At 52.9% G+C, this 24,077-nt stretch overlaps 1 protein-coding gene across 13 annotated transcripts in view; it reads right to left on the bottom strand.

Annotated features, from left to right (window-relative positions):
- Positions 1 to 24,077, bottom strand: part of Col27a1 (collagen type XXVII alpha 1 chain) — a 120,572-nt gene that overhangs the window by 56,873 nt on the left and 39,622 nt on the right. For all 13 annotated transcript variants that reach the window (XR_007977024.1, XR_007977023.1, XR_007977029.1 and 10 more), the window contains exons 8-17: positions 23,160 to 23,204; positions 22,506 to 22,559; positions 22,126 to 22,170; positions 19,784 to 19,837; positions 18,714 to 18,758; positions 13,040 to 13,093; positions 11,194 to 11,238; positions 4,178 to 4,231; positions 3,639 to 3,683; positions 876 to 929 (exon numbers count right to left, since the gene is read on the bottom strand). Coding sequence is in view for 4 of the 13 variants with exons in the window: in XM_052176612.1 (XP_052032572.1) it covers positions 876 to 929; positions 3,639 to 3,683; positions 4,178 to 4,231; positions 11,194 to 11,238; positions 13,040 to 13,093; positions 18,714 to 18,758; positions 19,784 to 19,837; positions 22,126 to 22,170; positions 22,506 to 22,559; positions 23,160 to 23,204 (495 nt within the window). In the remaining 9 variants the exon portion in view is untranslated. The remainder of the gene's footprint in view (positions 1 to 875; positions 930 to 3,638; positions 3,684 to 4,177; positions 4,232 to 11,193; positions 11,239 to 13,039; positions 13,094 to 18,713; positions 18,759 to 19,783; positions 19,838 to 22,125; positions 22,171 to 22,505; positions 22,560 to 23,159; positions 23,205 to 24,077) is intronic.

The raw sequence follows: 24,077 nt of genomic DNA, 5'->3' as shown, positions 1-24,077 counted from the left end.
CAGCCAGACCAGCATGTTATAACGCACACATGGACACTGACTGGGTCAGGACAAGCTGGCTGGGAGGAAGGGACTGGAGCTGGTCAACATTTGGGCCTGGTGGGCTGGCCGGGAGAGGGCCAGATGTGGCCACATGGTGCGACCCAGGCAGAGGAGCCATTCTCAGCAGGCCACAGCTGGCCTCTGGAGATCAAGGGCACTACAGTTCAGCCGTGTTCCTTCTGTCAGCACAGCTAGTCCCTTCCTCCTTCTCTCCCTCCCTCTGGCCAACTTGTCCTTAATTTTCACTGCTGAGTGCAGGACCCCAGCAGAGCTATCAGGCAGTCTAGGGTCCTTTTCCTCAAGGAATTCAGTCTGCACTACGGAGAAAGGGTACTCTGAGTGAGAGGCAGACACCTGCCCAGGACCTCAGAGAAAGATGTCTGAGAAAGTAGAGGGAAAAAAAATGGTGTCTGGTCACAGTGGAGCAGAGGTCAGGGGCTCTGTTCAAAAAGAAAAGCAGTGCTCAAAGAGCCTGAGGCTCCCAGGACAGTTTAGTGGATCAGGGACACAACCTTGGGGGAGGAAAAGCAGGAGTGTCAGAGGGGCCAAGACCTGGATCCTGTGCCACTGGGTGGAACACCAGGACTTGTCCCTAAGAACAGCTGGGAACCACCGGTGGTGTATGGACAGAATAAAGATGTGGCCTCCTAAGGACAGTCTGGGGGCAGTGAGGAAAGACAGACTGGGATAGATGGCAGGGCCTGGACACATCCAGAGGCCACGATGAGGTAGGTCCAAGAAGTGGTGGGTGGGGAGATGGGAAACGCCAGCCGACAGACAGGCTGCTACGAATGCGGGCGGAGGCAGGGCTGGAGGCAGCAGATAACAATTACCTTGTCTCCTTGGAAACCAGGATCTCCCGACACACCTGGCACCCCTTGTTCACCCTAAGTACACACCAGCAAAGAGATCATAAGGAGACAGCCATGCAACGTGCAAGCTTTTCTCCAAATAGAGGACCCCATGGAGCCTTGCAGAGGCTGATCTGTGGCCAGCAGCAGCCTTGGTGCTAAAGGGAACAAGGACACATCCCCTAGGTAGGGCAAGGAGGCCCAGGGTGAGGGGATCCCACCCATCCCACAGCTGCTCAGAGCGCTGCACCTGGCCCTTTCATAGAGAACACTGGTTTTCTCGTAGGACCATTTCTTCATCCTTCCGCCTCTTGAGCAGCAGCTGATGTCAGCAGGAAAGGGTGAAGGCTACAGGGATGACAGCTCAGGCACTGCCTGCTGTGAGTTGTCACGTCTGCCCTCTGTGCAAGCAGCCGGCTTCTCATTAAATGCTTAATCAGCGATCGTGGGAGACACCAGAGAGCTGGCTTCTTAAGACTGTGTTTCAATGTGAATCAAATGGGCCCTGACTGAGCTCTGGGTGGGTCCTTTCCAAGAGGGATTGAGAATGTTTGGTGACCGGACTGGCAGTGGGAAACCTCTTCTGCTCCCTCCTGGTCCAGTTCTGGAAAATAAGTTCTGCCCAGGCCAGATGGAACGGTGCCCCGCCCGCCTTGGGACTGGAATCATCTGAGAGCTCTGCTCACTGCGGCCGCCTCATGAAGCCCAACAGCAGGAGGAAGTTGAAATCTCAGAGACCAAGGTGACAGCAGAGGCTGTGACATGGCACACAACTCTATCATCAGAACAAAATTGGAATTGAAACAAGTTTCCTTTGAAATCACTTTGTTTTTCTTTTCTTTTCTTTCTTTTTTTTTTTTCTATTTGGAAAGTCTTGTACTAGGTCACAGAGTTTGGGGAGGTATTCGTATTCTCTCTCTCTCTCTCTCTCTGTCTCTCTCTCTCTCTCTCTCTGTGTGTGTGTGTGATGTGCAAAGGACTGCAAATATTAAAATATGGAGAAGGCTTAAAAGTCACTGAGGAAACCAGGACACGACCCAGACAGCCAGGCTGAGCAGGAGTTCACTCTGGGATATGCCTCGCCTGACTGAGGGCCAGGTGGGGTCATGGAAAGTCAAACTGAGAAGGAGAATACAGGGCTGAATGGCAGCTCTGTAGCGCTGGGAGGAAGAGGCAGCATGTATGTGGCCCAAGCCAGAGACCCTGACTCCGCCAAGGGGCAGGGCAGCTTTCCCTCTCTCCACTGTCGCAAACAGCCTCCAATGACGTCCTCCTCCTTCAGTGTGTTTCAGAGCTAAATGTCGGAAGTGCCCCTGGTGGTACCAGCTGCTGTGACAAGGATGTGACGGCACCATGCACTAGCACTGCACACTGGCAGGCAGCCCTGCAAAGCCCTCTGCCGAGATGTCGTCTGCTCATGCCCTCTCCCCTTGGCCAGGGCTTCAGCTATTCCATAGAGCATCTCCAACTATTCCGGAGAGTCTCAAGTCTCAGAACAGACAGGGGTCAGGACACCGCATCACCCCACAAGCCCTTCACTTCCAGCGAAGGAAGAAGTGTGGAAGGGCCGTCCCAGGCACAGCTTAGAAGAAGGGCCACAACATAGGCTTATGCACGATAGGAGAAGACAGAGGGTGAGCAACAGGTAGAGAAAGCTGAAGCTAGCACCCTATCTCGCCGGCTGCCTGAGGGGGGACTGAATAAAACCGCCTGGCTCCATCTATTTGTGGGGTAGGCGCTGGGAAATTCCATCTCCTAAGACTCCAGGGATTTGGATTAGCTCTGATCATTAAGCACAGACTTTGATTTGATCAAGATCTTCCCTTCTCTGGGTCTCAGTTTCCACAGTTGTTACTCGTAGGTTCTAGAGTAAGTGACTTCCAGAGGCTCGTCCACTTCCACCTTACGACATTCAGGGGTGGGGACACTGGGGACCCACATGCTTCCAGAGGACACAAGGGCTCAGCCATCTGACACAGGTACAGGGGCCTGGGTGAGAAGGTGCGGAGCTGGGAGGCCATTCCCTGTGGATTCTCAGGGTGCTGCCCCTAAAAACTTTCTGGCATTTTAGACTCACATAGCAACTGATGGGAGAGGAAGAGACACCTGTACGAGGCTTCGCAGTCCTATATTCCCCAGATATCCATCGGTCATTCTGATGCTGTGTGATCCAGGCTAGGAATTACCTATCTCTGGGCCTTGGGACTCCCCTCTCCCTTCCAACAGCTTTGGTCCAGGACTGAAACAATGGAATTTCAGTGGCTAGATCTAGGAGTGGCCTTCCCAGGGCCAGTAGGGAAGCAGCGGTGCTTGGAGGCTGGCCTGGGTTCCCATAGTGCTTCAGCCTGGGTGCTGGACTCTCTAGGGCTAGACTCTCGAAGCCACACAGGGATACCTGTGTGGGCTGGTCCTCTGAGGTCTCCATCCTCCATGCTCTGAGGCTGTGACCCCTGTATGCCTGCTGTCATGCTCTGCATTTGAGATTCAGAGGTCAGCCTTGGCTGACCCTTGTCTCTCTTGTCCTTTATGCCTCAATCATCAGGCAGCTGTCTACTTGAGCCCCGCCCCCCCCCACCAAGAAACCAGAAGAAGCCAGAATGGTAGATGCAGAGGACTGAGGAAGGAAGACACAGTGGGAGGCAGAGGACCCAAACAGTGCGGGAACCCTGGGAGGTGGGGTGGGGTGGGGTAGGGAGGAATGGCCACTCAGATAACCCACGGGCAGTAAGGGAGAGTTCCGATCACCTTATCACCTTTCAGTCCGGGCTCCCCCACGCCGCCCATCAGTCCCTGCAAGACAGATGAAGTCCACCAAAATCAGAAGGTGACATGCTTCAAGACCCAGAGCTGGATGTCCACCCTGGGTCTCTGTGTTCTTATGAGCAATGTGGGGGCAGTGATGGCCACCTCACAGGGCAAAGAGAAGCCACAGCGGCCCTCATCCCTGGTCCAATCCCAGAGCAGGAAAGGCTGATGGCGAGGGCATGGGCTGTCCTTGGCAAGTCTCTCCCACTTGTGGGAATCACAATCACCACTTGCCATGAGGGTTTCTGCATCTCTGGCCCTAAGTCCTGCATCCCAGAACCACATTGGCCTCCCCATCAGCTTGTGGACTTGGTGTCCAATAAAGATGTCTGGCCTAAATGACACACAGATGCTGGCTAGGTCTCAGGCCAAAGGACTGAGCTCCCAGCCAGCCTCTCCCATGTTCCCTCCCAGTGATTTCCATCTGGGGTTCCCCGTTGGGGTAGGGGCTGAACTACAAAAGACCACATTTAACTTACCTTCATGCCTTTCGGTCCTGGGAAACCAACTGGACCCAAAGCTCCCATGTCACCCTGGGAATGGACAGAGAGGAAGATATCATGAGAGGTGGCCCTGGGGGCAGATCTGGGAGGGAGGATCCCCAAGGTCCAGGGGGGCTGGACTAAAGATACAGTTCACACCCTAGGGCTGATCTTGGAATGAGAAGTATTCTGCACTGATCACTTCCTCTGGAGTCAGAGCCAGCTGCAATCCCTGCGCTGGGCCAGACCTCAGTAGCCATCCCACCCCTCCCAGAACTTCTCATTATATGCCAAGACTTCTCTCCACATCGTAAAGGACTCACTCTTAACTTCTTTGGTCATTGGTCCCCTCTGCAAAATGGGGAAAAGGACTTTCTGCTCTAGGGCTGCTAGAAGAGTTACCTGCAGATTGATTCTTTGGGATAAGGGACGAGAAACGCTTCCTGCTCCACAGGGCACGGGGCAGCTGGCTAGCTCCTTGCAGCACTAACGGGGGCAATCTGGGTACTCTATATTGTTTATGGTACCCAAGAGGTTGAGAGAGGCTCTTGCACTATAGGTTAGGGATCTAGCTTTGGGTCAGGAATAACAGGATTCCTGGGCCCAACAGGAGGTCCAGTGACCCCAAGGGTGTTTTCCACAGGTGGGACATTTCATGTCAGTCAACTTGTCCCTCTGACGCTTACTAGCACAGGACAGGGAGAATACCAACACTATGTGTCCTAGCACTGTTCCAAGGAATAGCTGCATCAGCAGGTGAGAGGATGGAATGTCTGGGGGCTGTGTGCATTGTCACAGCTTAAAAGAGATCACTGCCATCGAACAGATGAGGTCAGTCAGGGGCCATTAAAAACCCCACAATACATAAGACAGGGTAACACAGACGGGGAATCAGAGGTGCTAAGGTCAGGGAATCTAGGCTTAGTGTGATGTGGGACCCCATTCTTTCTGTCAATTGTCACTCTGCTTTTTGTCTCATAGCCACCTCCAAGCACGACCGTAACATGGAGTTGTTCCAGGAAAAGAGCTGTTCTTCTCAGCTAGCTCATCTTGCTTCACTGACCTAAGGGCTTCCTTGTGGCCTCAATCAATGAGCTTGGCCTCTCTTGGCATCAGTTCCCTACTGCCCTGATTCAAGCTCTTTGGGTAGCCTGAATCAGGGCAGTAGAGAACTGATGTCTATAAGGTCAGCCCTGGGTAGCCCAGGCTATAGACTTGGACCTCAAGCTCCTGTTTGAATGAGAAGAGAAGCCCAGTAGAAGGGAATGTCAATGGAGAACTGCAGGGAGGTTGGAGAGCCTGGAGGTGGGTGGTGGGGAGAAGCTCTCAGACCAGACACGCCCATTCTTCCTCCTGGAACACAGAGACTACTAGCCCTGGCTGCCTGTGTAACCATGGTAACCGCAGGACACCCCCCCCCACACACACACACACACACTCAGGACTTCAGTCCCCACTTGGCTGTGTTCAGCCCTCCCCTGTTGAGCCTCTGCATTCTCTGCAAATCTTGCTTCCAGTGTCCATCAAGGAGCTGGCCCATCAGGAAAAAGAACACTTTGATCTAGCAAGGCCAGTCATGACCTGATCGGAGCACTGCAGGGCACCGAGCGAGTGAGAGTCCTTGGCTCTCCTCTGTTGAGTTGCTTCTTGCAACTCTGGCATGTCGCTTTCCCTCTCATGGCTCACGCACCAAAGAAGAGATCAAGAGTCCAAGAGGCTGGTGCTACAGCAAGCCAGTTCTGAATGGAGGAGGGAGATGCCCACAGTCCCCTTGGTTTGGTGGTCAGAGCACACTCTGTAAGTTCCTCCCTAAGCTAGGGAGATTGACTTGTCCTGCTGCAGACTAACCTAAAGGCAGCTTGTGAGGGGACCAGAATCACACAGGTTGGATGATGGGCATGTGGGACATGCAAAGGCTCTGTCGGTGCTAGGAAGGAGCCTGGCATAGATGCCTATCACTCCAAGGGGGAATAGTTGTGGCAAAAGAACCCTACATGCACCTGTGGGGACTCAGGGGAGGGAGGCAGCAGCTGCACAAGGTAGGTCTTAGAAATACAGAGTCCCAGGGTAGCCTACCAAGGGAGAGGAAGGGACGCTGTAAGCCACCATCCCCTGAGGGCATCTCAGGGCCTGATTGCTGACTGTTCCCATGAGAACGAGGAAGACCTTTATGTTGGAGCCGTTCCTAAGCTCCTGGACACTGCTGCCCACCACCCCCTTCCTCTCAAGTCCCTCACAACGATCACACCAACACAGCTGAAAGCAATTAAAGCCCCCTCCCCGCACCCCTCCATGTGTTCAATTCCAGGGGCAGCTGGCAAGGCCCAGCCAGACTCTGGCTACACTGGGCCCAGGGCTAGCAGTTCACCACCGCTCACCCATGCAACCAGGATGGCTGTCAGAGCTATCCCACTTTACTTGGGGAAACCAAAGCTAAGAAAGGAGCCAGAAAACCTGCTCTGCAAGTACTGAGACCACAGAGATGTCTGTCCCAGTGTGAATCCATGCCTACAAGTCCTGGAGTAGCTACAGATAACAAGGAAGGACCCAAGAGCATCACACAGGCATCCAGACCAGGGTCTGCAGGGACCTTGGAGGAAATCTACAGGGGTTTCCAAGGCAGGACAGTCTCTCCTTCCCAGAAATCTCTTCTTCTGCCTTGCATCTCCTCTTCAGCTGTGACATCTGGCCTGTGATGTCCCCATCCCTTGGTTCACCTGTGCCTTAGCCTGATGTGCCTGGCCTGCTAGGCTTTCGTTCCTGTAATTGCACCCCTACCATCCGGAATTGATGCCTCCTATTCATAGCTGTTCCTGAGATTATGTGTGCTTGCAGGCCACTACCTGCCTCAACACCAGACTGAGGCCAGGCCCTCTGGTTGAAGGACCTTCCTTCCATGACTCCAGCATCTAGTATGGTGGGGCAGAGTCACAAACAGTATGTCTTTGAAGTGCCTGATGAATGACCTATTAAGACTCTCGGTCTTGCTTTAAAACACAAGTCGAGCCTCTTGTGGCCCCAGGTTAGGAACAGGAAAGCAATCTGGGGACCCTGATCTTATACAAGAGCAGCAGAACAGTAGCAATAGAGAGTGGGTTAAGAGCTTCAGTGGTGGGGGCTAAAGAGATGGCTCATCAGTTAAGAGCACTGACTGCTCTTCCGAAGGTCCTGAGTTCAAATCCCAGCAACCACATGGTGGCTCACAACCATCCTTAATGAGATCTGATGCCCTCTTCTGAGGTGTCTGAAGACAGCTACAGTGTACTTACATACAATAAATAATAAATCTAAAAAAAAAAAAGAGCTTCAGTGGTGTGTACAGGCCAAGCCCTGGCTTAAGGGCTGTGTGACCTCAGGTAGGTATACTGCTCACTCTGAGCCTGTTTTCTTACCTACAAGATGGCAATGAGTTCCCTCTTCAGGGCTCGTGTGCTCATTTGATTCTGATCAAGGTCAGAAATACAATAGCTGGCTAACGACAGTTGACCAGGTTCTCAACTGACTCTACAGAGAGGATAGCCCTGATTCATCAATGGTTGCAGCGTTTAGGGACGGATCACAAGATCTTCTGTTCTCATTCATGCAGAAGCCAAAAGTCTCTGTGTCTCTCTGAACAGAAGAGCCAAAAGAGATTTCTGTGGAGCAGATTCTGAAGTGAGACGTCTCCCTGCATGCCAGCCATGAGCTTTGATGACACCAAGAAGGGAGCGTCTAGTCCTCTCAGCTTCGGCTGGCAGGAAGCCCCTGGTGGCAAGCGGGAACTGGGGACATCCGACACGTGTTATAAACAGGGCACGCCCCACTCCCTAGAGGGTGAGCCAGGGCATGGCATGGCTTCCTGAGCCCTAGCAGGGCAGGCATCCCACAAGCTCACAAGTAGACAGGCACTTAGTGAGGGGTAGACTAGTCTTCTGTCACCTCCTCTGTCTGGCCACCTGGGACACTGGGACAGAGGCAGGTGACAGGCTGAGAGAGAGCTGCTTCAGCTGACTCTGCAGAGGGGTTGTGTTTCTTGGTTTCTATAACAAAATGGCCACCAAAACACAGAGTCCACACCCCATCGTCTGAACATCCATACACTCTAGAAAAACCACAGGTGACTCGGTCCTGCCTCCTCCTAGACATCCCAGAACAGGGTCCCTTCCTTTTCCATGTCCCCAGAAGTTCCTGGCTCAGAATTTTACACTCAGAGTTCCAGGACCAGGGAGGGCACTCAATCTGGGCCCGGTGGGCTCAGGTCCAGCTCAGTGATCCCCACCTAAAGTGCCCAGGTGAGAGATATTTCATTCTGGCAGAGAAGAGAATCTGAAAACAAGGAAGGAGAGGCTGATGGCTCCCACAGGAAGACACCATCCAGGGGCAAGGGAAGCTCTTTGGAAACCTTGTAGGCACAAGATTGCGAACTGCGGGCACACCCAGAGCCTGGCCCAGAAAAAGGCAGGAAAAGAGCCCTGGAATGGAAGGAAGCTGGGGGTTATGGCCTCCAATCAAGCCCCAACCCTCTCCTGCTTTGTGTGTAACCTTGACCTGGGGTCTGCTTTCCTACCTTCCAAAGAGACGCTGTGAGCAGGAGCAGCAGGTCAGACCAGAAAGAGAGGGGCCCAGACACATCTGAATGTCAGCTAAATAGAATGATACTCTAGCATAAACGAGCCCTAAATATCACATCTGGCATCCAAAGTCACCTGGGCGACTGGCATTTTGTCTGGATAGTTCTAAGGTGGGAAGGAACCTGCCAAATACCAGGAGGAAAGAGACAGAGGCAGTATAGTCCGAGGGAGGACCAGGGACAGAGGCAGTATAGTCTGGGTCCATAGAATCTGTTCATTCATCCAAACAGAACTCATTCTCCTCTGGGTTGGGTCCCAACCTAGAGGGCGATGGGCCAGTGCCAAATGGGAACACCTGCCAAAGATGACTATCAGGATGTGTGAATATCCCCTCAGAAAAGTTTGGGACAAATATTGCTCACACTGAAGGAGTCTGAAAAGAGAAGGCAGTGGCTATTTGACCCCAGGAACAGCCTCTTCCAGGGACAGTCAGGATAACCTGGGCTCAAGTCAGGAAAGCTCTGGAAAATGTGGGCTCTGCTTGGATGGACCAGGGAAGAAGGGAGTTTCTGACACTTTAGGTGTTTCACATTGGAGCTTAATGAGCAGACACTTGAGATGATCCCTTCAGAGCTTAGAAAAAACAGATACAGAGACTTCCAGCGTGCTCTTGGATTCTCAGGGCACATATTGCCAAAGTAAGTACTCAGCAAATTTCTGTTGAATGAACACAAGAGATGAGCGTCTGAGTTAATTCTTTCCCATCCCTAGCCAAGACAGACATCACTGTCAACTGTAGTATCTTCAGCCAAGGAGGCTATGACTAGCTGACTATAGCATCCTCAGCCAAGGCAGACATCACTAGTCAACTGTAACACCCTCTCCTACTAATTTCCGATGTGCAAAGCTACCAGACATGTAACAGAAAAATAAAAATAGCTATTATGATGATTAGTACTCTGGAAGCCTTTCTATGTTCTAAATATTGCTTAAGTGTTAAGCTACTTACATTATCAATCAATCCCCCAAAGCAAGTACTAGGATAGTGCCCATTGCATAGGCAAAGAAACGAAAGGACAGGAGGGCAAGCAAGGAATCCAGGACCGGGATTATATGAATGAGTGAAGGAGGACTTGAAGCCAGCAGGTGGGGTTCCAGGGCCTAGACTGGACTATGTGCATCTGTGGTCCGAGAACAAATGAGGACAGTGATCCTATGTGACAGAGAATCCCTGAGGTTCATAGAGATAAGACTGGAATTGTGGATCGGGGCTAAGAGGTTGACCTGGCCCATGTCCTCTAACTAGGCTCTGTGCCCACCTGCCAGAGCAGGAAAGACAATCTGGGGAACCGTAGGTCCTCAAGGTCAGACTACTCTAGGGAATGGGGTCCATGATATTCCTCTTCACCTCATCTTCATCCTCCATCTGAAGAGAATTTCTCAGCACAGTTGCTGGAAGAACAAAGCCAGCCCTCCTGCCTGGGGAGCCATCTTGTTCCTGGTACCACCACACCACAAGTTTCACAGGGCCACAGCAGAGGAGCACATTCTGAGGGGGGTGGGGTACCTCTAGGGTCATCCCCAGGCATTGGCCTATCACTGGCCCTCAGAGCTGAGTCCAAAGTCAAGAACAGTTCTGGAGGTCCAGCAGCAAGTCCTTAGACTGAGTGACAGAGCCACCTGCCGAGGCTTTTCCAGCCCAGAACAATCAGAGGCTCTGTCGCCTCCAGCTCCCCAGCCTCTTGGGCCTGGGCATCTCAGCAGGTAACAGTCATGCTAATAACAGTACGGTCCACTGAATCGGCATTTACAGAGTGCTGGAGCAGGCTGTGCTGTACCCACAGCCCGTTTCGTCCTCACAACCAGGAGTCCAAGAGGACTCCCCTCCACCTCCATTTCATAGATGATGAAACTAAAGCACTGAGAGTCTAAGTGACATGGCCCAGGTCACATAACCAGGATGTGACACAAGTGGGACTTGAACTCAGTACTCCTGATCCAAAGTCAGTGCTTTAAGGGAAAGGGTGAAGAAGGCCTGGAGTCTCTGCTCCACTGCTAGCCACAGTCCCCTCTGGGCCTGAGCCCTTCACCAGGTGAATAGCTTGCTATCATCCTGATCTACCTGCCTGCAAATCAAGGGACAGGCAAGAAGCCTAAGAATGGTTGGTTGGCAGCCCTGTGCTCCAAGATTCATCGTCATCTAATCAATGAGCAAGCAGGCTCCAAGAAGGCAGGGAAACTATCTGCAGCCACAGCATGGCTTTGCTTTTACTCTTCTATTTCCTTGCTCCTCCTCTTCCATCATCATCATCATCATTGTTGTTGTCATTGTCGTCACCACCACCACCTTTCTGGGGCTTATGAAGAGGTCATTTTGATTCCCCTGCAAGGCCCCTTGCCTGCTCCTCACACCCTGGTTACCCCACCTCTGCCCAACTTGGACCTAGGCACATATGTACTTACAATGAGCCCGAGCACTCCTGGTGGCCCTGGCAGGCCAATTTCTCCCTGCAAACACAGAAATCAAGGTGGTTACTGTCCTGTCTCCCTCTATACCATTCCGCACACAGGTGCTGGGTGGGACCATTGGGAGCAGACTTCCCCCTCTTCCTGTGCACAGTCCCTTATGTGCTCTTGCATGCTTGCTGTAGGGTGTGTAGGATACTCCCCTCTATCATCTATCCCATCTGTAAAGTCCAAGACTCTCCCCTTCCAGACTCTAGGCATGGAGGGCACACATGGGTGGGACCGGACCCAGGTCATAAGCAGGTGGAGGCGTTTTTCTCTCTCGGTGAGCTTTCAGAAGTGAGTGGTCTGCTCAAGGTCAGAGGCAAGCAATGAGGACATCACACAGAACCCCTGTTAACATTCAGGTCCTCCAGGTCCCCCTATTACTGGGGCTTCCAAGGTGCTGGGGCAGCTCTTGCCTGGGCCCAGAGGATGGGGCAATGTGGAACTGACCCTCCAGCTCCAGCCCCCCAAAGCTTTATAAATTGACCATCTAATGTCCACACCATAGAAACATGGGGACAAGAGTCTGGCTCAAGCTCAAAACGGAAAGTCATGAGTAAGAACTGAGGTTCTGGCAACTGACGAATGGTGAAAAGTGTCAGCCTCCCCTCGGGGCTGTCCTTGCTGCTACAACTGTGTGGCTACTGGGAGGGAAATGACTTGCCAAGGTCCCTCAGCAATTCCACGGCAGAGCTGATGCCAAGGCCAAAGCATCGTTCAATTCCTCCAGAACCTAAGGTGAAAGAGGTCTCTCCCAACCCAAGAAAACTTCCAGAAGAGTCACATCCTTTGGTTAGGACATTAACCTATTAAGAACTGAGTCTATGGGAAGGTCCTAGCTCTCCTGCAAACCCTTGAAATGCGTCTTGCTCCACCTGGAGACTCCACCTCTCTTTCCTCAGCCCAGTTCTCCTGTCAGCTCCATGGACCATTCCTCCTCTGCTCCTCCCAGCTCTCCCTAGCCAAGTGCAATGGACTAAGGAGGTAGCAGTGAGACCAGGAGACTGGCACCGTAGGGATGCTTAGCACTGATGACAATTGTCCACTGCATACCCGCAATGGCCAAGACTTCCCATCCTCTGAAGCGGGCCTTCTGACCTGTGGGGTGCAGAGGAGTGAACTAGTCTCCTGAGGCTCGCAAACACCACGTTCCTGGCTCAGAGGCCATAGCTTTGTCCCCAGAGCATCTGGCTAGGTCAGGCTCAGGAGTATTTATGGAGGTGAAATGGACCAGCAAATGTCAGAGTGCTGATGGAAGGCCAGTGGGCACAGTTGGGCCCGATAGGTCTAGGAGAGAGCCCCAGGGGAAGACAAGGAGCAGGGTAGGAGTTCCTGAGGTTCCTGAGAAGGCTGGCCATGGCCTCCACCCAAGGCTGAGATCTCCCACCCAGGCCCTGGAGCTAGGACAATAACGGAGAAGCAGACAGACACCCTAGGGAAGGCCAGTTCATCTCCTTGAAGATAGGCCGGGCCTCTGCATGTTCACAAACTGTAAACCTGGAGACCTGTGAACCTGCTCTGCCTCCAGCAAAGCTCATGGGGACTGCCTTCACCAACTGTTCTGATGCTCCCTTCAGTGGCACCTATGGTCTCTCCATCAGACAGAAGCTCCAGAGACTGGGGATAGCCTGCAACTCAGCTGGTGGGGACTCTCCAGGAGGCCACAGAATACCCACAAGAGAAAGGGCTTCAGAGAAGTGCTTCCATTTTTCCAAGGGAACTCAGCTAGTAGGTCAGAAGGAAGTGAACTTGCAGTCTGCTGTACTCTGACTTGTTAGCCAGGACTGGGGATACTTACAGGGTTCCCATCAAGTCCAGGGGGGCCTCTTTCCCCAAAGTCTCCAGGGAAGCCCTGAGGGAATGAGAGAGAAGACATACAGTTAGTGTTCAAGGCTGCAGGTTGACTCTGAGCCACACTCCCAGCAGGGTGCGAGGACAAGATCTGAGCAGGCCTACTCCTCGGATCTGGGGTTACGAAGTCCTCCCTGCTACCCACAAACACTGGCACACATGGAACCAAGGGGCAGGCCACAGCTGATCTGAGAGATGGGACAGGCACTACCCCCAGGTCTGGGACTACACTGGGACTCCTAGTGTAGTGGCAATGATAGACTGAGGCCGGAAGCTAGGTCCAGCCCTAGATCATCCCAGACTGATGAAGTTTGCAGTGCACCTTTCTCAGAGCCCATTGGCCTCAGTTCCACAACTGGTCAAAGCAAGGCTCTGTGGCTGTGTCGTGCACCTCAGAAGCCACACTGTGGAATTATCGTTCCTATGTTACAAACTAAGGCTGTGACAGAGAAAGTCGCAGGTCACACAAGGTCACACAAAGTCACACTGCTAGGGAGGCCTATGTGTACTATGGCCACAGAAAGGCTACCAGCCTGGGCAGGTCTTGAGCTCTTCTGTGACCTGACTAAGAAGCTCCACAGTCCTCAGGGAGCCAGGCAGCTGGAAAAACATCAGCTGTGGGGAGGCCTGGGGCATGGGGGTGGGGAATCCATGCCTACTTCAAAGGAAAGGGAGGGATTGGATTTAGCTAGAGCCTGTAAACCCTTCCCCTCTTCCAGTTCCAACTGTGGCTTTCCCAAGATGAATGACAAGCAGAGCTCACGTTTGCCTGACAGAAAAAAAATGAAGGCAAAGGCGGCCAGACTGTGGTAACTGCCTCGGAGGAAACTCAGGCCTCAGGTTGCTAGTACTTTCTGGATATCCAGCAGATATCTAGCAAGAACAAGAAAGAAAGAAAGGAAGAAAGGAAGGAAGGAAGGAAGGAAGGAAGGAAGGAAGGAAGGAAGGAAGGAAGAAAAAGAAAGAAAGAAAGAAGGAAGGAAAGAAAGAAGGAAGGAATGAGAAGGGAGGAGAGGGGAAGGGAGGGGAGGGGAGAGGAGAGGAGAGGAGGGGAGGGCAGGGCAGGGGAAAGGAGGGGAGGGAAGGAAAGGAAAAAGAAGGGAAGGGAAGGGAAGGGAAGGGAAGGGAAAGGAAAGGGAAGGGAAGGGAAGCGAAGGGAAGGGAAGGGAAGGGAAGAAAGGACTAGGAAACAGTCACATAGCCTGCACCACTGAGCAGGGACTGGACCCTGATCCTGTGTTTCTGGGCATGGATGCACACAAGCACACAGGTCCTATTCACAAACCGGCACAGCACAGGTGACATTCGCCCCCCCCCCCCCCCCCAGGAAGCATGGGCTCACTCAGACCCCAGAAAATGCAGACATTTGATGGGTCTGGGACCAGGTTGCTGCTTTGTGTGCAAGGCTGCACATGTGTCTGACACTCATCCCTGGGGAAAGGTGACTCATCCTACTTGACTGATGGGGAAAGGTGAGGCTCAGGCAAGAGGAAGTCACTTGACCAAAGCCATAAAATCAGTCTGTGGCTCAGGTGAGCTTGGGTTCTGCTTCTGCCCAGTCCCACTCCAGTGAGTTTCAAATGGGCCCAGCCCGGGCTGAGGAGTGAGAATGCCCACCTGGCACACAGGGTGGCGCGGTGCTGCCACGCCCAGTCCTGTCTCTGTGGAGTGCACCCTACCCACAGGAACTTCCTCTTCTGGGGTCCTAGGCATCTCGGCTAGCTGATACTAGTCATTTTCCAACCCAGACTTCCTGTCACGATGGTGACTGGTGCTACCTCTTGGGGCAGCAGCCATCTGCTAGATGGGCTGTGATATGGGACATCTTTTGAAGGCACTGACTTTCTCTTTGTGGTGGTTGTGGACTGGGATTGGGTAGGAAGGCTGTCACTCACTGAATGAGAACAAAGCGTAGCAGAGCCCTGGGTGGCTCCACATGGCCCCAGTGGCAAGGCCTGGGGATTGCTCCTCAGTTCTCTAAATTCAGAGTCTAGAGGAGACCCCCACCAGTCTCTCCAGGCGGCTGTGTGGTGGGGAGACTTTCACTGTGCTGATTGCGGGTAAATCCCAAAATATATGCTAGCCTGGCCTGACCTGCAGACAAGACTGGGGGGGAGGAGGAGGAGGAGGAGGAGGAGGAGGAGGAGGAGGAGGAGGAGGAGGAGGAGGAGAAGGAGGTGGTTTTGGTGCATCCTGGGCACAAGGCCTGCGGTTTCTAGGTAGCAGCACACAGGCAGCTCCAAGCTGGCCCATCATTCCCCTCAGACCCAGCAGCTGGGCCAACAGCCCACAGCCATCCTGGCTCTACCATCCAGAAGGCTCTAAGAGCCTGAGTTATGTCTGCTTTACTTCAGAAACTATTAAGACCAGGGAGAGGCTCAAGACATTGCCTTCTGAAGGTTGAGTTCAAATCCCAATGAGGCCCCATTGCAGTTGATCAGTAGACCAGGCCAGCCTATAAGCGATAGTAGACACAACCATGACAGTCAAAACCAACCACAGCAGACTCACGAAAGGGACTCTGTGCTGACCCTGTTTTAGATATCAAGAGATCCAGAGATGTTAAGAAACCCGTTCAAAGCCACACAGCTATGGGATAGCATGGTTGGGATTTGAATCCAAGCAATCTGGCCCTAGAGCTGTTCTCCTGGTATTTATGTGGTAGCATCAAGCATAAATAGAAGAACTAGAAGTTCAGCATCTCAAAGGGCCATCGAGGCTCCAGAGTGATGCATATTAAATTTGGTTCTTCCTGGACATAGACGATGGCCTTGGGGACCAGCTCTCCTTCTCCATCTCTGGCTTTGCTGTTCCTGACAGGCGACCTCCAGGAGTCTAGGTATTTTATTTTAAAAAGATCTTCAGGAACCGCTGAAGCTTTAAAGATGCTGGAACAATTAAAGGTGGTCTGAGATGGAGGAAGCCCACAGCTTAGGTGAATAGCAGTTTGCTGCACCAGTAGGAAACTGAGATTCAAAGCTCCTACCACTCCACTCCCTAGCAGACAGCCAGCATTTACCCAGGGCCTCTATTCTTTGCCCAGCTGGCCATCTAGTGCCTACTGGCTGTGCCTGATGTATGCGTGATGACTGCACATTAGCCTATGGCAGCAGGCACTTCCTTCTTCCGTTGCCCCAACCCCTGACTGCAGCAGCCTGGCCCATGGCCCAAGGAATGATCTTGGCTCACTGCCGGGCCGCTACGTGGCTCCTCCGCTTCCCCAGGTCGGGCCCCTCTGGGATTGAACGCCTCGCCTTATACTGTGAGCAGAACCAGGCCCTGCAGAAGAAAATAGACTGGGGCAAGGCTCCACCCTCACTCTGAACAGCAACAGTTTGCAGGGCCAGAGGTGTGGACAGCAACGTGCCAAGGCCCAGACATCTAAAAGCATTTCAGCCAAGCTCCTGCCTCCAGAATCTGCTCCTCTGCTACAGAGGGTGCGTGCAGGACCAGGGCAGCCTAAGCAGTCAACAGATGACCCACTGAGCTTCCAGGCTCTGTCTCTTAGTCTGCAAAGCAGCCACCCCTTTGTGCCCTAGGCAAGATCAAGCTAAGCATCATTCACAAGTCCCTGGCAAGCTGAAGTGCATCACTGCACCACTGGTCAGGGGTGGTACCCACCACGGGGCTATTCAATAGCTTCCAGGAGGAGCCACTGAACTTAGAGAGGTATAATAGTTAAATATTTAATTTCTGGAAGTCCTTCCACAGGTCTAGCTTGCATATTTCCTACCGTACTTGAAATAAGCTGATAGGGAAGGCCCCTGAGGCTCCCAGATCCCTTGTTTCCTGAAGTAGATCATGTCCTACTCTGTCCTTGGAAGGAAACTAGAAAATCACTCGCGTTATACTATCAAGGGAGAAAGAGATGGAGGCCAACAGGAGACTCAGGCCATCAACACCTGAGGCTCACATCTAAATGAAAGACAAGATCTTCCCCTTCATCTGTTCAGGCCTCAGTTTCCCCATGTGGGAATATTCCTCTCCTCCTTATCTGATGACTGGGAAAAGCCCAGGGCAGGAATTCCTTCCTGAACCAGATAGCTGTGTGTCCACAGGCAAGCTCTCAGCATCTCTGAGTCACACAGTGAGAGACAGAGCCAAGCCTCAGTCAACTGATCTAGTGTCGAGACTGCCTTCCTGACTCTATGCAGGCCCTGTCACAGCAGGCAGGTCCAGGCCATAAGCAGCATAGTGTGGGTAGGAATCCCCAGTGCACTGATGACAGACAGACAGACAGACAGACAGACAGACAGACAGACAGGCAGGCAGACAGACATACAGGCAGGCAGACAGACAGGCAGGCAGGCAGACAGACAGACAGACAGGCAGGCAGGCAGGCAGGCAGGCAGACAGGCAGGCAGGCAGGCAGGCAGGCAGGCAGACAGACAGACAGACAGACAGGTAGGTAGGTAGATAGAGAGCTAGACAAGAAGACTCACTGTAGCCTCTTTCTAGATTCAATGAGAGATTCTGGCTAAGATCTCAGCCATCTGCTGTGCATAACCCTGAACCAGCCGGGCCAGAAGTCCTGCCAGCACTAGCCAACTGCCAACGTTTTATATTTAGACCTCCTTCCAAAATGACACACTCCTTTTCTAGCACGAGAGGTGAGGTAGGGGTGAGAGTTGTAGATTCCGCTGGAGGAGAAATTAGTTGATGGGGAGAAGAGAGACCCTGTGGGAAACACCCTGTGCTATCAAGGGTCTTAGGTTCACATCTGGACTTTGCTACCAATTTGCTGTGTGACCCTGGTCAAGTGGCTTGCATTCTCTGGTCAATGGTAGGTTTGATTAGATGACCAGGATTCTCAGGCTGGATAGCAATCTACAGGGTGGCAGTAGAGAGCTAAGCCACCAGCTGGGACAGGCCCTGAAGAAAGTTGTCTTGGTGACAGTCATAAGGCCTCAGCCAGAGGTCTATCTCTTAGAGCCTCAGTTTCCCCTTCTGAAATCAATGACTTTCCTAACAGAGTTTAGGAAACCTACTTTTATGATATTGGTACCATTTGGTATTTCCAAGAGTCAGTCCTGGATGGGCCCTGCTCCAACTGTTCAGAGACTGCAATGCCTTGGACACATTACTTAACCTCTCTGGGCCTTGTCTTTCTCTTTATGCCCTTTAGATGGTCAAACATGAGGAAAACTAATCCCTCATGGCAACGGAGAGGCCTAAACAGAGCCAGAGGGTTTGGGTGGGGGTTGACACTGAACCATTTCTGGGACTACTCTTGTGGTCTAACACGATCCCTAGTCATCTAGCCTTGTGTGTGCATAAATGAAGACAGAGCGGAAGACCTGACACTGTGGGAACCGTGTGCTGTCCAGGTGAGGACTTAGGTCCCCCAGTGCCTGTTGGCCACTAACACAATCATCTGGAAAGACACCCCAGACATAAAACTTTACCCACAAGCCACTGAAGCACATAGAGATAGAGGAGCCGCCTGGAGCAGGAGGAACCCCAGGCGGCAGCGTCTCAGGCCAGCGCTCACATCTGGTTACCCCGCCCTACACCCAAAGCGGAGAAACAGAGCTGGGGTCTCAGGGACCACCGGTGCAGTACAGCCAGCAGGAGGTGGGGCTACCCGTAGAGTCTGTGTAATAGACACGGAAAATCTTTACCGGCCTACCCATCTCGCCCCTCTTGCCAGGAATGCCAGGGAGACCCTGTAGGAGAAATAAGAGAAAGATCATGATTACGCTCCGGGAGGCACTCACCACAGCCAGGTAGTCTGGAATGCTTGCCCAGAACATGGTGCCAGCTGCATGTTTATTGCATGGATGTGGGTTCGGGGCCTCATAAACACCTACTGGGAGAATGCTAAAGAAAGCCGCCAGCACTCCTGGCGTTCAGCAGGTGCTCACTAAGTGTACCTTCTGTTTCCCTATAATGCTCTGTATTTAGCCTAATGACGGGGTTACAACTGAACTTCCAAGTACAGGCTCAGGAGAGGAAGGAGCATGTATTAAAGCCGCCAGCCTTAGAGGCCTGTGGGCAGCTCTTCCCTGACTTGGACACTTGGTCTGGAGGGCAGAGTATCTTGGGAAATCCTGAAGCCAGTCTATACATACCCCCAGGGCCCAGGACAGAGTCAGGCATCCCTGGTGTTCCCCTGTCCCTGCTTGCCACCAAGGTTGGCTACCACATTCCTGCCTGGGATCCTTGGCCTGGCATCTGACACTTGGCTGTCCCCACCCTTCTACCAGACAAGCCTCACGACACTTTATAAAGCAGCCAAGTGCCTGTGCCAATGATGAGTGGGCGCTTGTGCCAAAGGGAGGAGAGACCACTTGGTGCTCTGTGGGTGGCCTCTGTCATAGCTACTCAGCCCTGTCACTGTGGCAGGAAAGCAGCCATAAACAGTGGTAATCTATAAGCATAGCTATGGTCAATAAAACTTTATTTACAAAACAGCCAACCGGCCATCCTTGCAGAACATACAAATGTCTGTCGCTGGTGAGAAACTCCTCTGCTGAATCCCTTCTCTAGCCTCACTGCCCTAGGTACCCAAAACACCAAGCCCGGCCCCCCCCTGCCTTGTCCCCCAACTACCAGTGCTATAACAGTGAAGTATACGCCTAAAGTTTCCTGAGCCCAGCCCTGCCTAGGTGCTCCCACATGGACATCGTCAGCGGCGGTCTGCTGTACCCGAGGAAGTACAGGGTGGCTGTACACAGATGAATGGACTCACCCGCTCTCCATCCGACCCTGGCAGGCCAAAGAGCCCCGGAAGCCCAATGTAACCCTAGAAAAGAGCAGGTGGGGATCAGAGAGGTTAAGCATGGGGTGCAATTAGCCCAGCCTCCCTGCTGCCATCCCACAGCCCGGTCCTCTGTGGCGGTGGCTCCAGGGGTCCTCGATGACATAGACCTTGAGGCAAGTGTATATGCCCGTGGACTGCATGGTGCTGCGCCCACGATGTAGTCCAAAGGCACATACGCTCACGCCAGGGAGGGCAGCACAGAACGCCAGAGGCCCGGTACCCAGCTTGCGACCTGTGGAAGGAAGCTAGTACCCAGGTTAGATGCTGCAGGACTGTAAGATCTGCCTGCCTCGTGCGTGGTCCCTACAGTGATTCCTCCTAGAGCGCCCACGTCCTAGATCTGGGGGGCTTGCATCCACCCTGGCTGCCAAATACTGCCAGTCAGCATGGCCACCCCGGAGAGCTGACACTGTGCCAGGCTGTGGGTGCTCCTGAGTTAACCCTGGCAAGAACCCCAGAGACGAGAGGTGGTAACAATTTATGTTCGGCTGATGTGTGTTCAGCTCAAAGGTCACCTGGGCTCAGCGGACTTAAGAACCAAGGCATGTCACCAGTTCATATCGGTGGCCCAGAGTCAATGTACCTGATCCCTAGTCCCCAAGCCTGACTTCCCCCTGAGCCCCTAAGCAGGCACACCCTGCCTACCTCATGGTATTAGAACCATGACATGCATAGCCCATCTCAAGGGCTTTCCTTTCTAGTACCAAACATGCAGGTCAGAGCAAGCTCATCTCTCCAGCATCTCTCAGCATCCTGGTAAACAGGGTTTCTCTCTTTGCCTCCCTGTCCTCTGGTAGCTTCTCAAGGGCCAGGATCCAGAACAGGGCTTGTACCATTACAGGCTGTGCAGCAGTTTAATGATAACTACAGCAAAAGCAACTGCTTGCCAAGCTCAAACCGCCTGCCAGGGCCAACCTGGCTTCGCACACACTGAGCACACAGACGAGTCCTAACTTTGACATTGTGAGAAAGTTGTCATCTATAAAGTTCACATTTGAGACTCTCACAATCAAGTTACAAAATAGGGGTAAATTGCAAAATAATAATAATAATAATAATCTTATAGGATGTTTTGTGTTTTTTATGTCTTGTTGAGTTGGGCTGAATCCATAGCTCTCCTAGGACAAATGCAACCCACAGGCTACAGACTGGACACATGATTACATTAAGGCATCCTCCCAACGTTCCTGGTAGGGGTTATTAAAATTCTATATAGCTGAGATCATCCAGGCCCAGAGAGGTAGGGTGATCTTCCCATGGCCACACAGCTGTAGCATAGCAGAACTGGTCCCTGAATTCAGGCTCTGAGGTTCCTAGGCCCATACCCCTAACCCATGCGCCATGAACACACAGTTGAGGAAGACTGGTACCAGCTCTCCTTCCCCAAATACCTCAGCAACCAGCTTGATCAACAACTACCATCTTAACCGCTATGCCCTTCCTCTTCTGTATACAGCTCGTGGCCCATGTTCACAGAGGAGTGTCCTTGGAAAAGCCTAGTGACCATCTGGGGTCAGTGACAGAGTCAGTCACTGGGATCTCTGAGTCCGTCATGCAGACTCCAAGGCCGGTGTGGGTAGTGCTCCTTCACACACAAGAGAAAGAACAGGAAGGTGGTTGCCTTGGGCTCTGGGAACTTCCTCCAGTGTCTAGATAGTCCCTCTGAGGCCACGACTCATGGGAGCCTCAGGAGAGAGACCCAGAGTCCCAGAACAAGCACCGCCCTGACCCTGCATGCCATGTAAAGTCCAAGGGACCTTGCCTTCCCGTGTTGTGCCTACCCCCACAACGGCTAGACTGCTACAGAGATTAAGTCCAGTAATGGGTCCATACTGGCCCTCCGACCTACCATGGTATAAATAGCTTTGGCTCAGAAGAAGATGTGTCACTGAGGACCTGCCCCAACTGGCGGCCATGCGATCCACGCTGCTGAGTATTTCTTGAGAGACAGCAGGTCCCACTTTGGGGCACCTGGGTCCTGTCTCAGCAGTATCTTGGCATGCATCATGAACAGAGCTACCCATGCCCACTAAGATCCATGTCCATTGTCTTTCTGTTTCCCTATTCAGCAGACCCAGAACCTTCGCTGCCTCCCTTCTGGGAGGTCCCATGTGGAGTGCCTCCTTGGCAGTTCAAGGCAGATGGAGTTCAGAGGTTGCCAAGTTCTAGCCCCAGTCCCCCTAACAGCCCTGATCTCGCTCCAACTCATAGAGGGCCCAGTGATGTCTACTCACACTCTACCTGTGTGGGACCAGCCAAAAAGCACTTACCCTGCTGCCTTTGGGGCCAGGGTCTCCTACAGGTCCAGGGAACCCCTGAAACAGAAATATGGGGGCAAGAACATATGGAGACGCCCTCCCTGCTGCCCCAGGGCCAGCTTTGTCTTGGGCTTCAGCTGTCCTTAGAAGCATCCATGGTATGGGTTGAACCAGAGGTTGTTCAGGGGGAGACTGGAGAGGAGTCTTGGGAACCCCTTCTCTAAGCCCTAGTTCTCCTGTAGAACCTCCTAGCTGCCAAATCGAATCCCTGGCCAGCCCTTTCCTTAGGGCCTACCCCCAGGGGCAGTTTATTGGCCCCAGCCCATAGCCTCCCTCTCCTTGGGGCACTGTGGCCACCACCATGGCCACAGCTTCCAGAGCATATACTGCACCTGCCTGCCAGGGTAACCTTTGGCCCCTGGACTGCCCTCAGGTCCTGGCTGCCCCTGCGAAGGAACAAGAGAAATGTTAGGAAAGGAGAGGCCCTTCCTAGCTCAGTCAGGGTCCTGGGGTTGGGGAGGGCACCTACAATGGACAAGGAAAGGGGCAAGAATGGGAGGCAAAGGGCAAAGACATCAAGCAGTGTCCTCTGGGCCCCAAGCCCACCTCTCTTGAAACTGGTCAGACGAGCTCTGGGGACGAATCTTTCTGCTCCAGGCTCAAAATAAGAAAGCACAGATGAGGGTTGGCTGGCTGTCCCCTGGCAGGGCTGCTGTTTGAGTTGCGCCAGGAGGCCAGAATTCCTGCAAACCCCAAGGCGAATGGAAGGGATAATATCGCCTAACATTGCCGGGGACAGGCCAGCTATTCATGGCTCTAACCAGAGTCCAGGGGTTTCTGCCAGCCCTGGGCTGGGCTCGGCAGTGCAAACACTGGCTCTTCTAGAAGAGTGTGGCCGACTGGGTAAGGGCGGGAGTGATGGGTGGGGGAAGTCCTAAGGCCTTGTTCTGGGGTTCCAGGGAATCTGTCCAGGAGCGGCTGGTACCAAGCAGGGATTGGAAGACGGAATATCAGGCAGTGTGCAGGGCAGTGCAGACAGGCCTCACCTGTTCTCCAGGGTGCCCTGCTGCTCCAGGATGGCCCTTGTGTCCCTGTAGGGTGAAGAATTGTCATCAGGCAATTGGCTTTATGGTAGGGATATGACACACACTTCCTGCATGGATGCAGGCTGTATGGAGTTCACTGAATCCTCTGGAGTCATCTTTTGTTAGAGCAGAGGATGGGGGTGGGGTGAGAGACTATGACCTAGTGGTCCACATCCCAACCCTGCCTTGGAAGGCCAGAGAGCTGGAGGCAGTCAGGAACAGGAGCAAAGGGTCTGTCACATAAGGAACAGGGACAAGGTCAAACTGGAACACACATGATGGCTGATGGACCATCTGCTCCAGCTCATGTACTGTGACCATGTCGCCCAGAGACACGGCCTTCTTCCTTGCTGGTTCTGCTCCTAGTCCAAGGAAGAGAAGGCTGCCAAGATGCTTGGTGGCAGCCTTGACTCTTCATCCTCATTCAGTGACACCACACTGCTGCCTGGCAGGCCCCGCACACCAGGGCTCTGCTCAGGAGACACTGTCCCTGACTTACTGTGCACGTTTGGGTGGGTGATTGATCATCTGTGGGCCTCTAATGGGGGATTTGAAACTCTGAGGCCCCTTAGGTTCTGCTATCTTTTAAGTCCAAGTTCTAGGACCCCAGAGAGTCTATGACAAGGGAAAGAGGTCTGCCACTCAGTACAAGGCCCTGGACAGCGGGTCGTATGGAGATCCTGGTGGACACAACTTCCCACTCCACTTCTTTCTGTTTTGTTTCTCTTTTCTTTCTCCTTCATTTTTTCCTTCCTTCCTTCCTCTTTCCCTCTCTCCTTCCCTCCCTTCCTCCTTCCCTTTTTTCCTTTCTCCCTTCCTCCCTTCCATCTTTTCTTCCTCCTTCCCTCTCTCTTCTTCCTTCCCTTCCTTCCTCACTCC

The sequence above is a fragment of the Apodemus sylvaticus genome, chromosome 3 (assembly GCF_947179515.1).
Source record: "Apodemus sylvaticus chromosome 3, mApoSyl1.1, whole genome shotgun sequence".
In the NCBI taxonomy this organism is placed as follows: domain Eukaryota; kingdom Metazoa; phylum Chordata; class Mammalia; order Rodentia; family Muridae; genus Apodemus; species Apodemus sylvaticus.
Note: the sequence above shows the minus strand (reverse complement) of the source record. Positions and strands in the feature narration are given on the sequence as shown.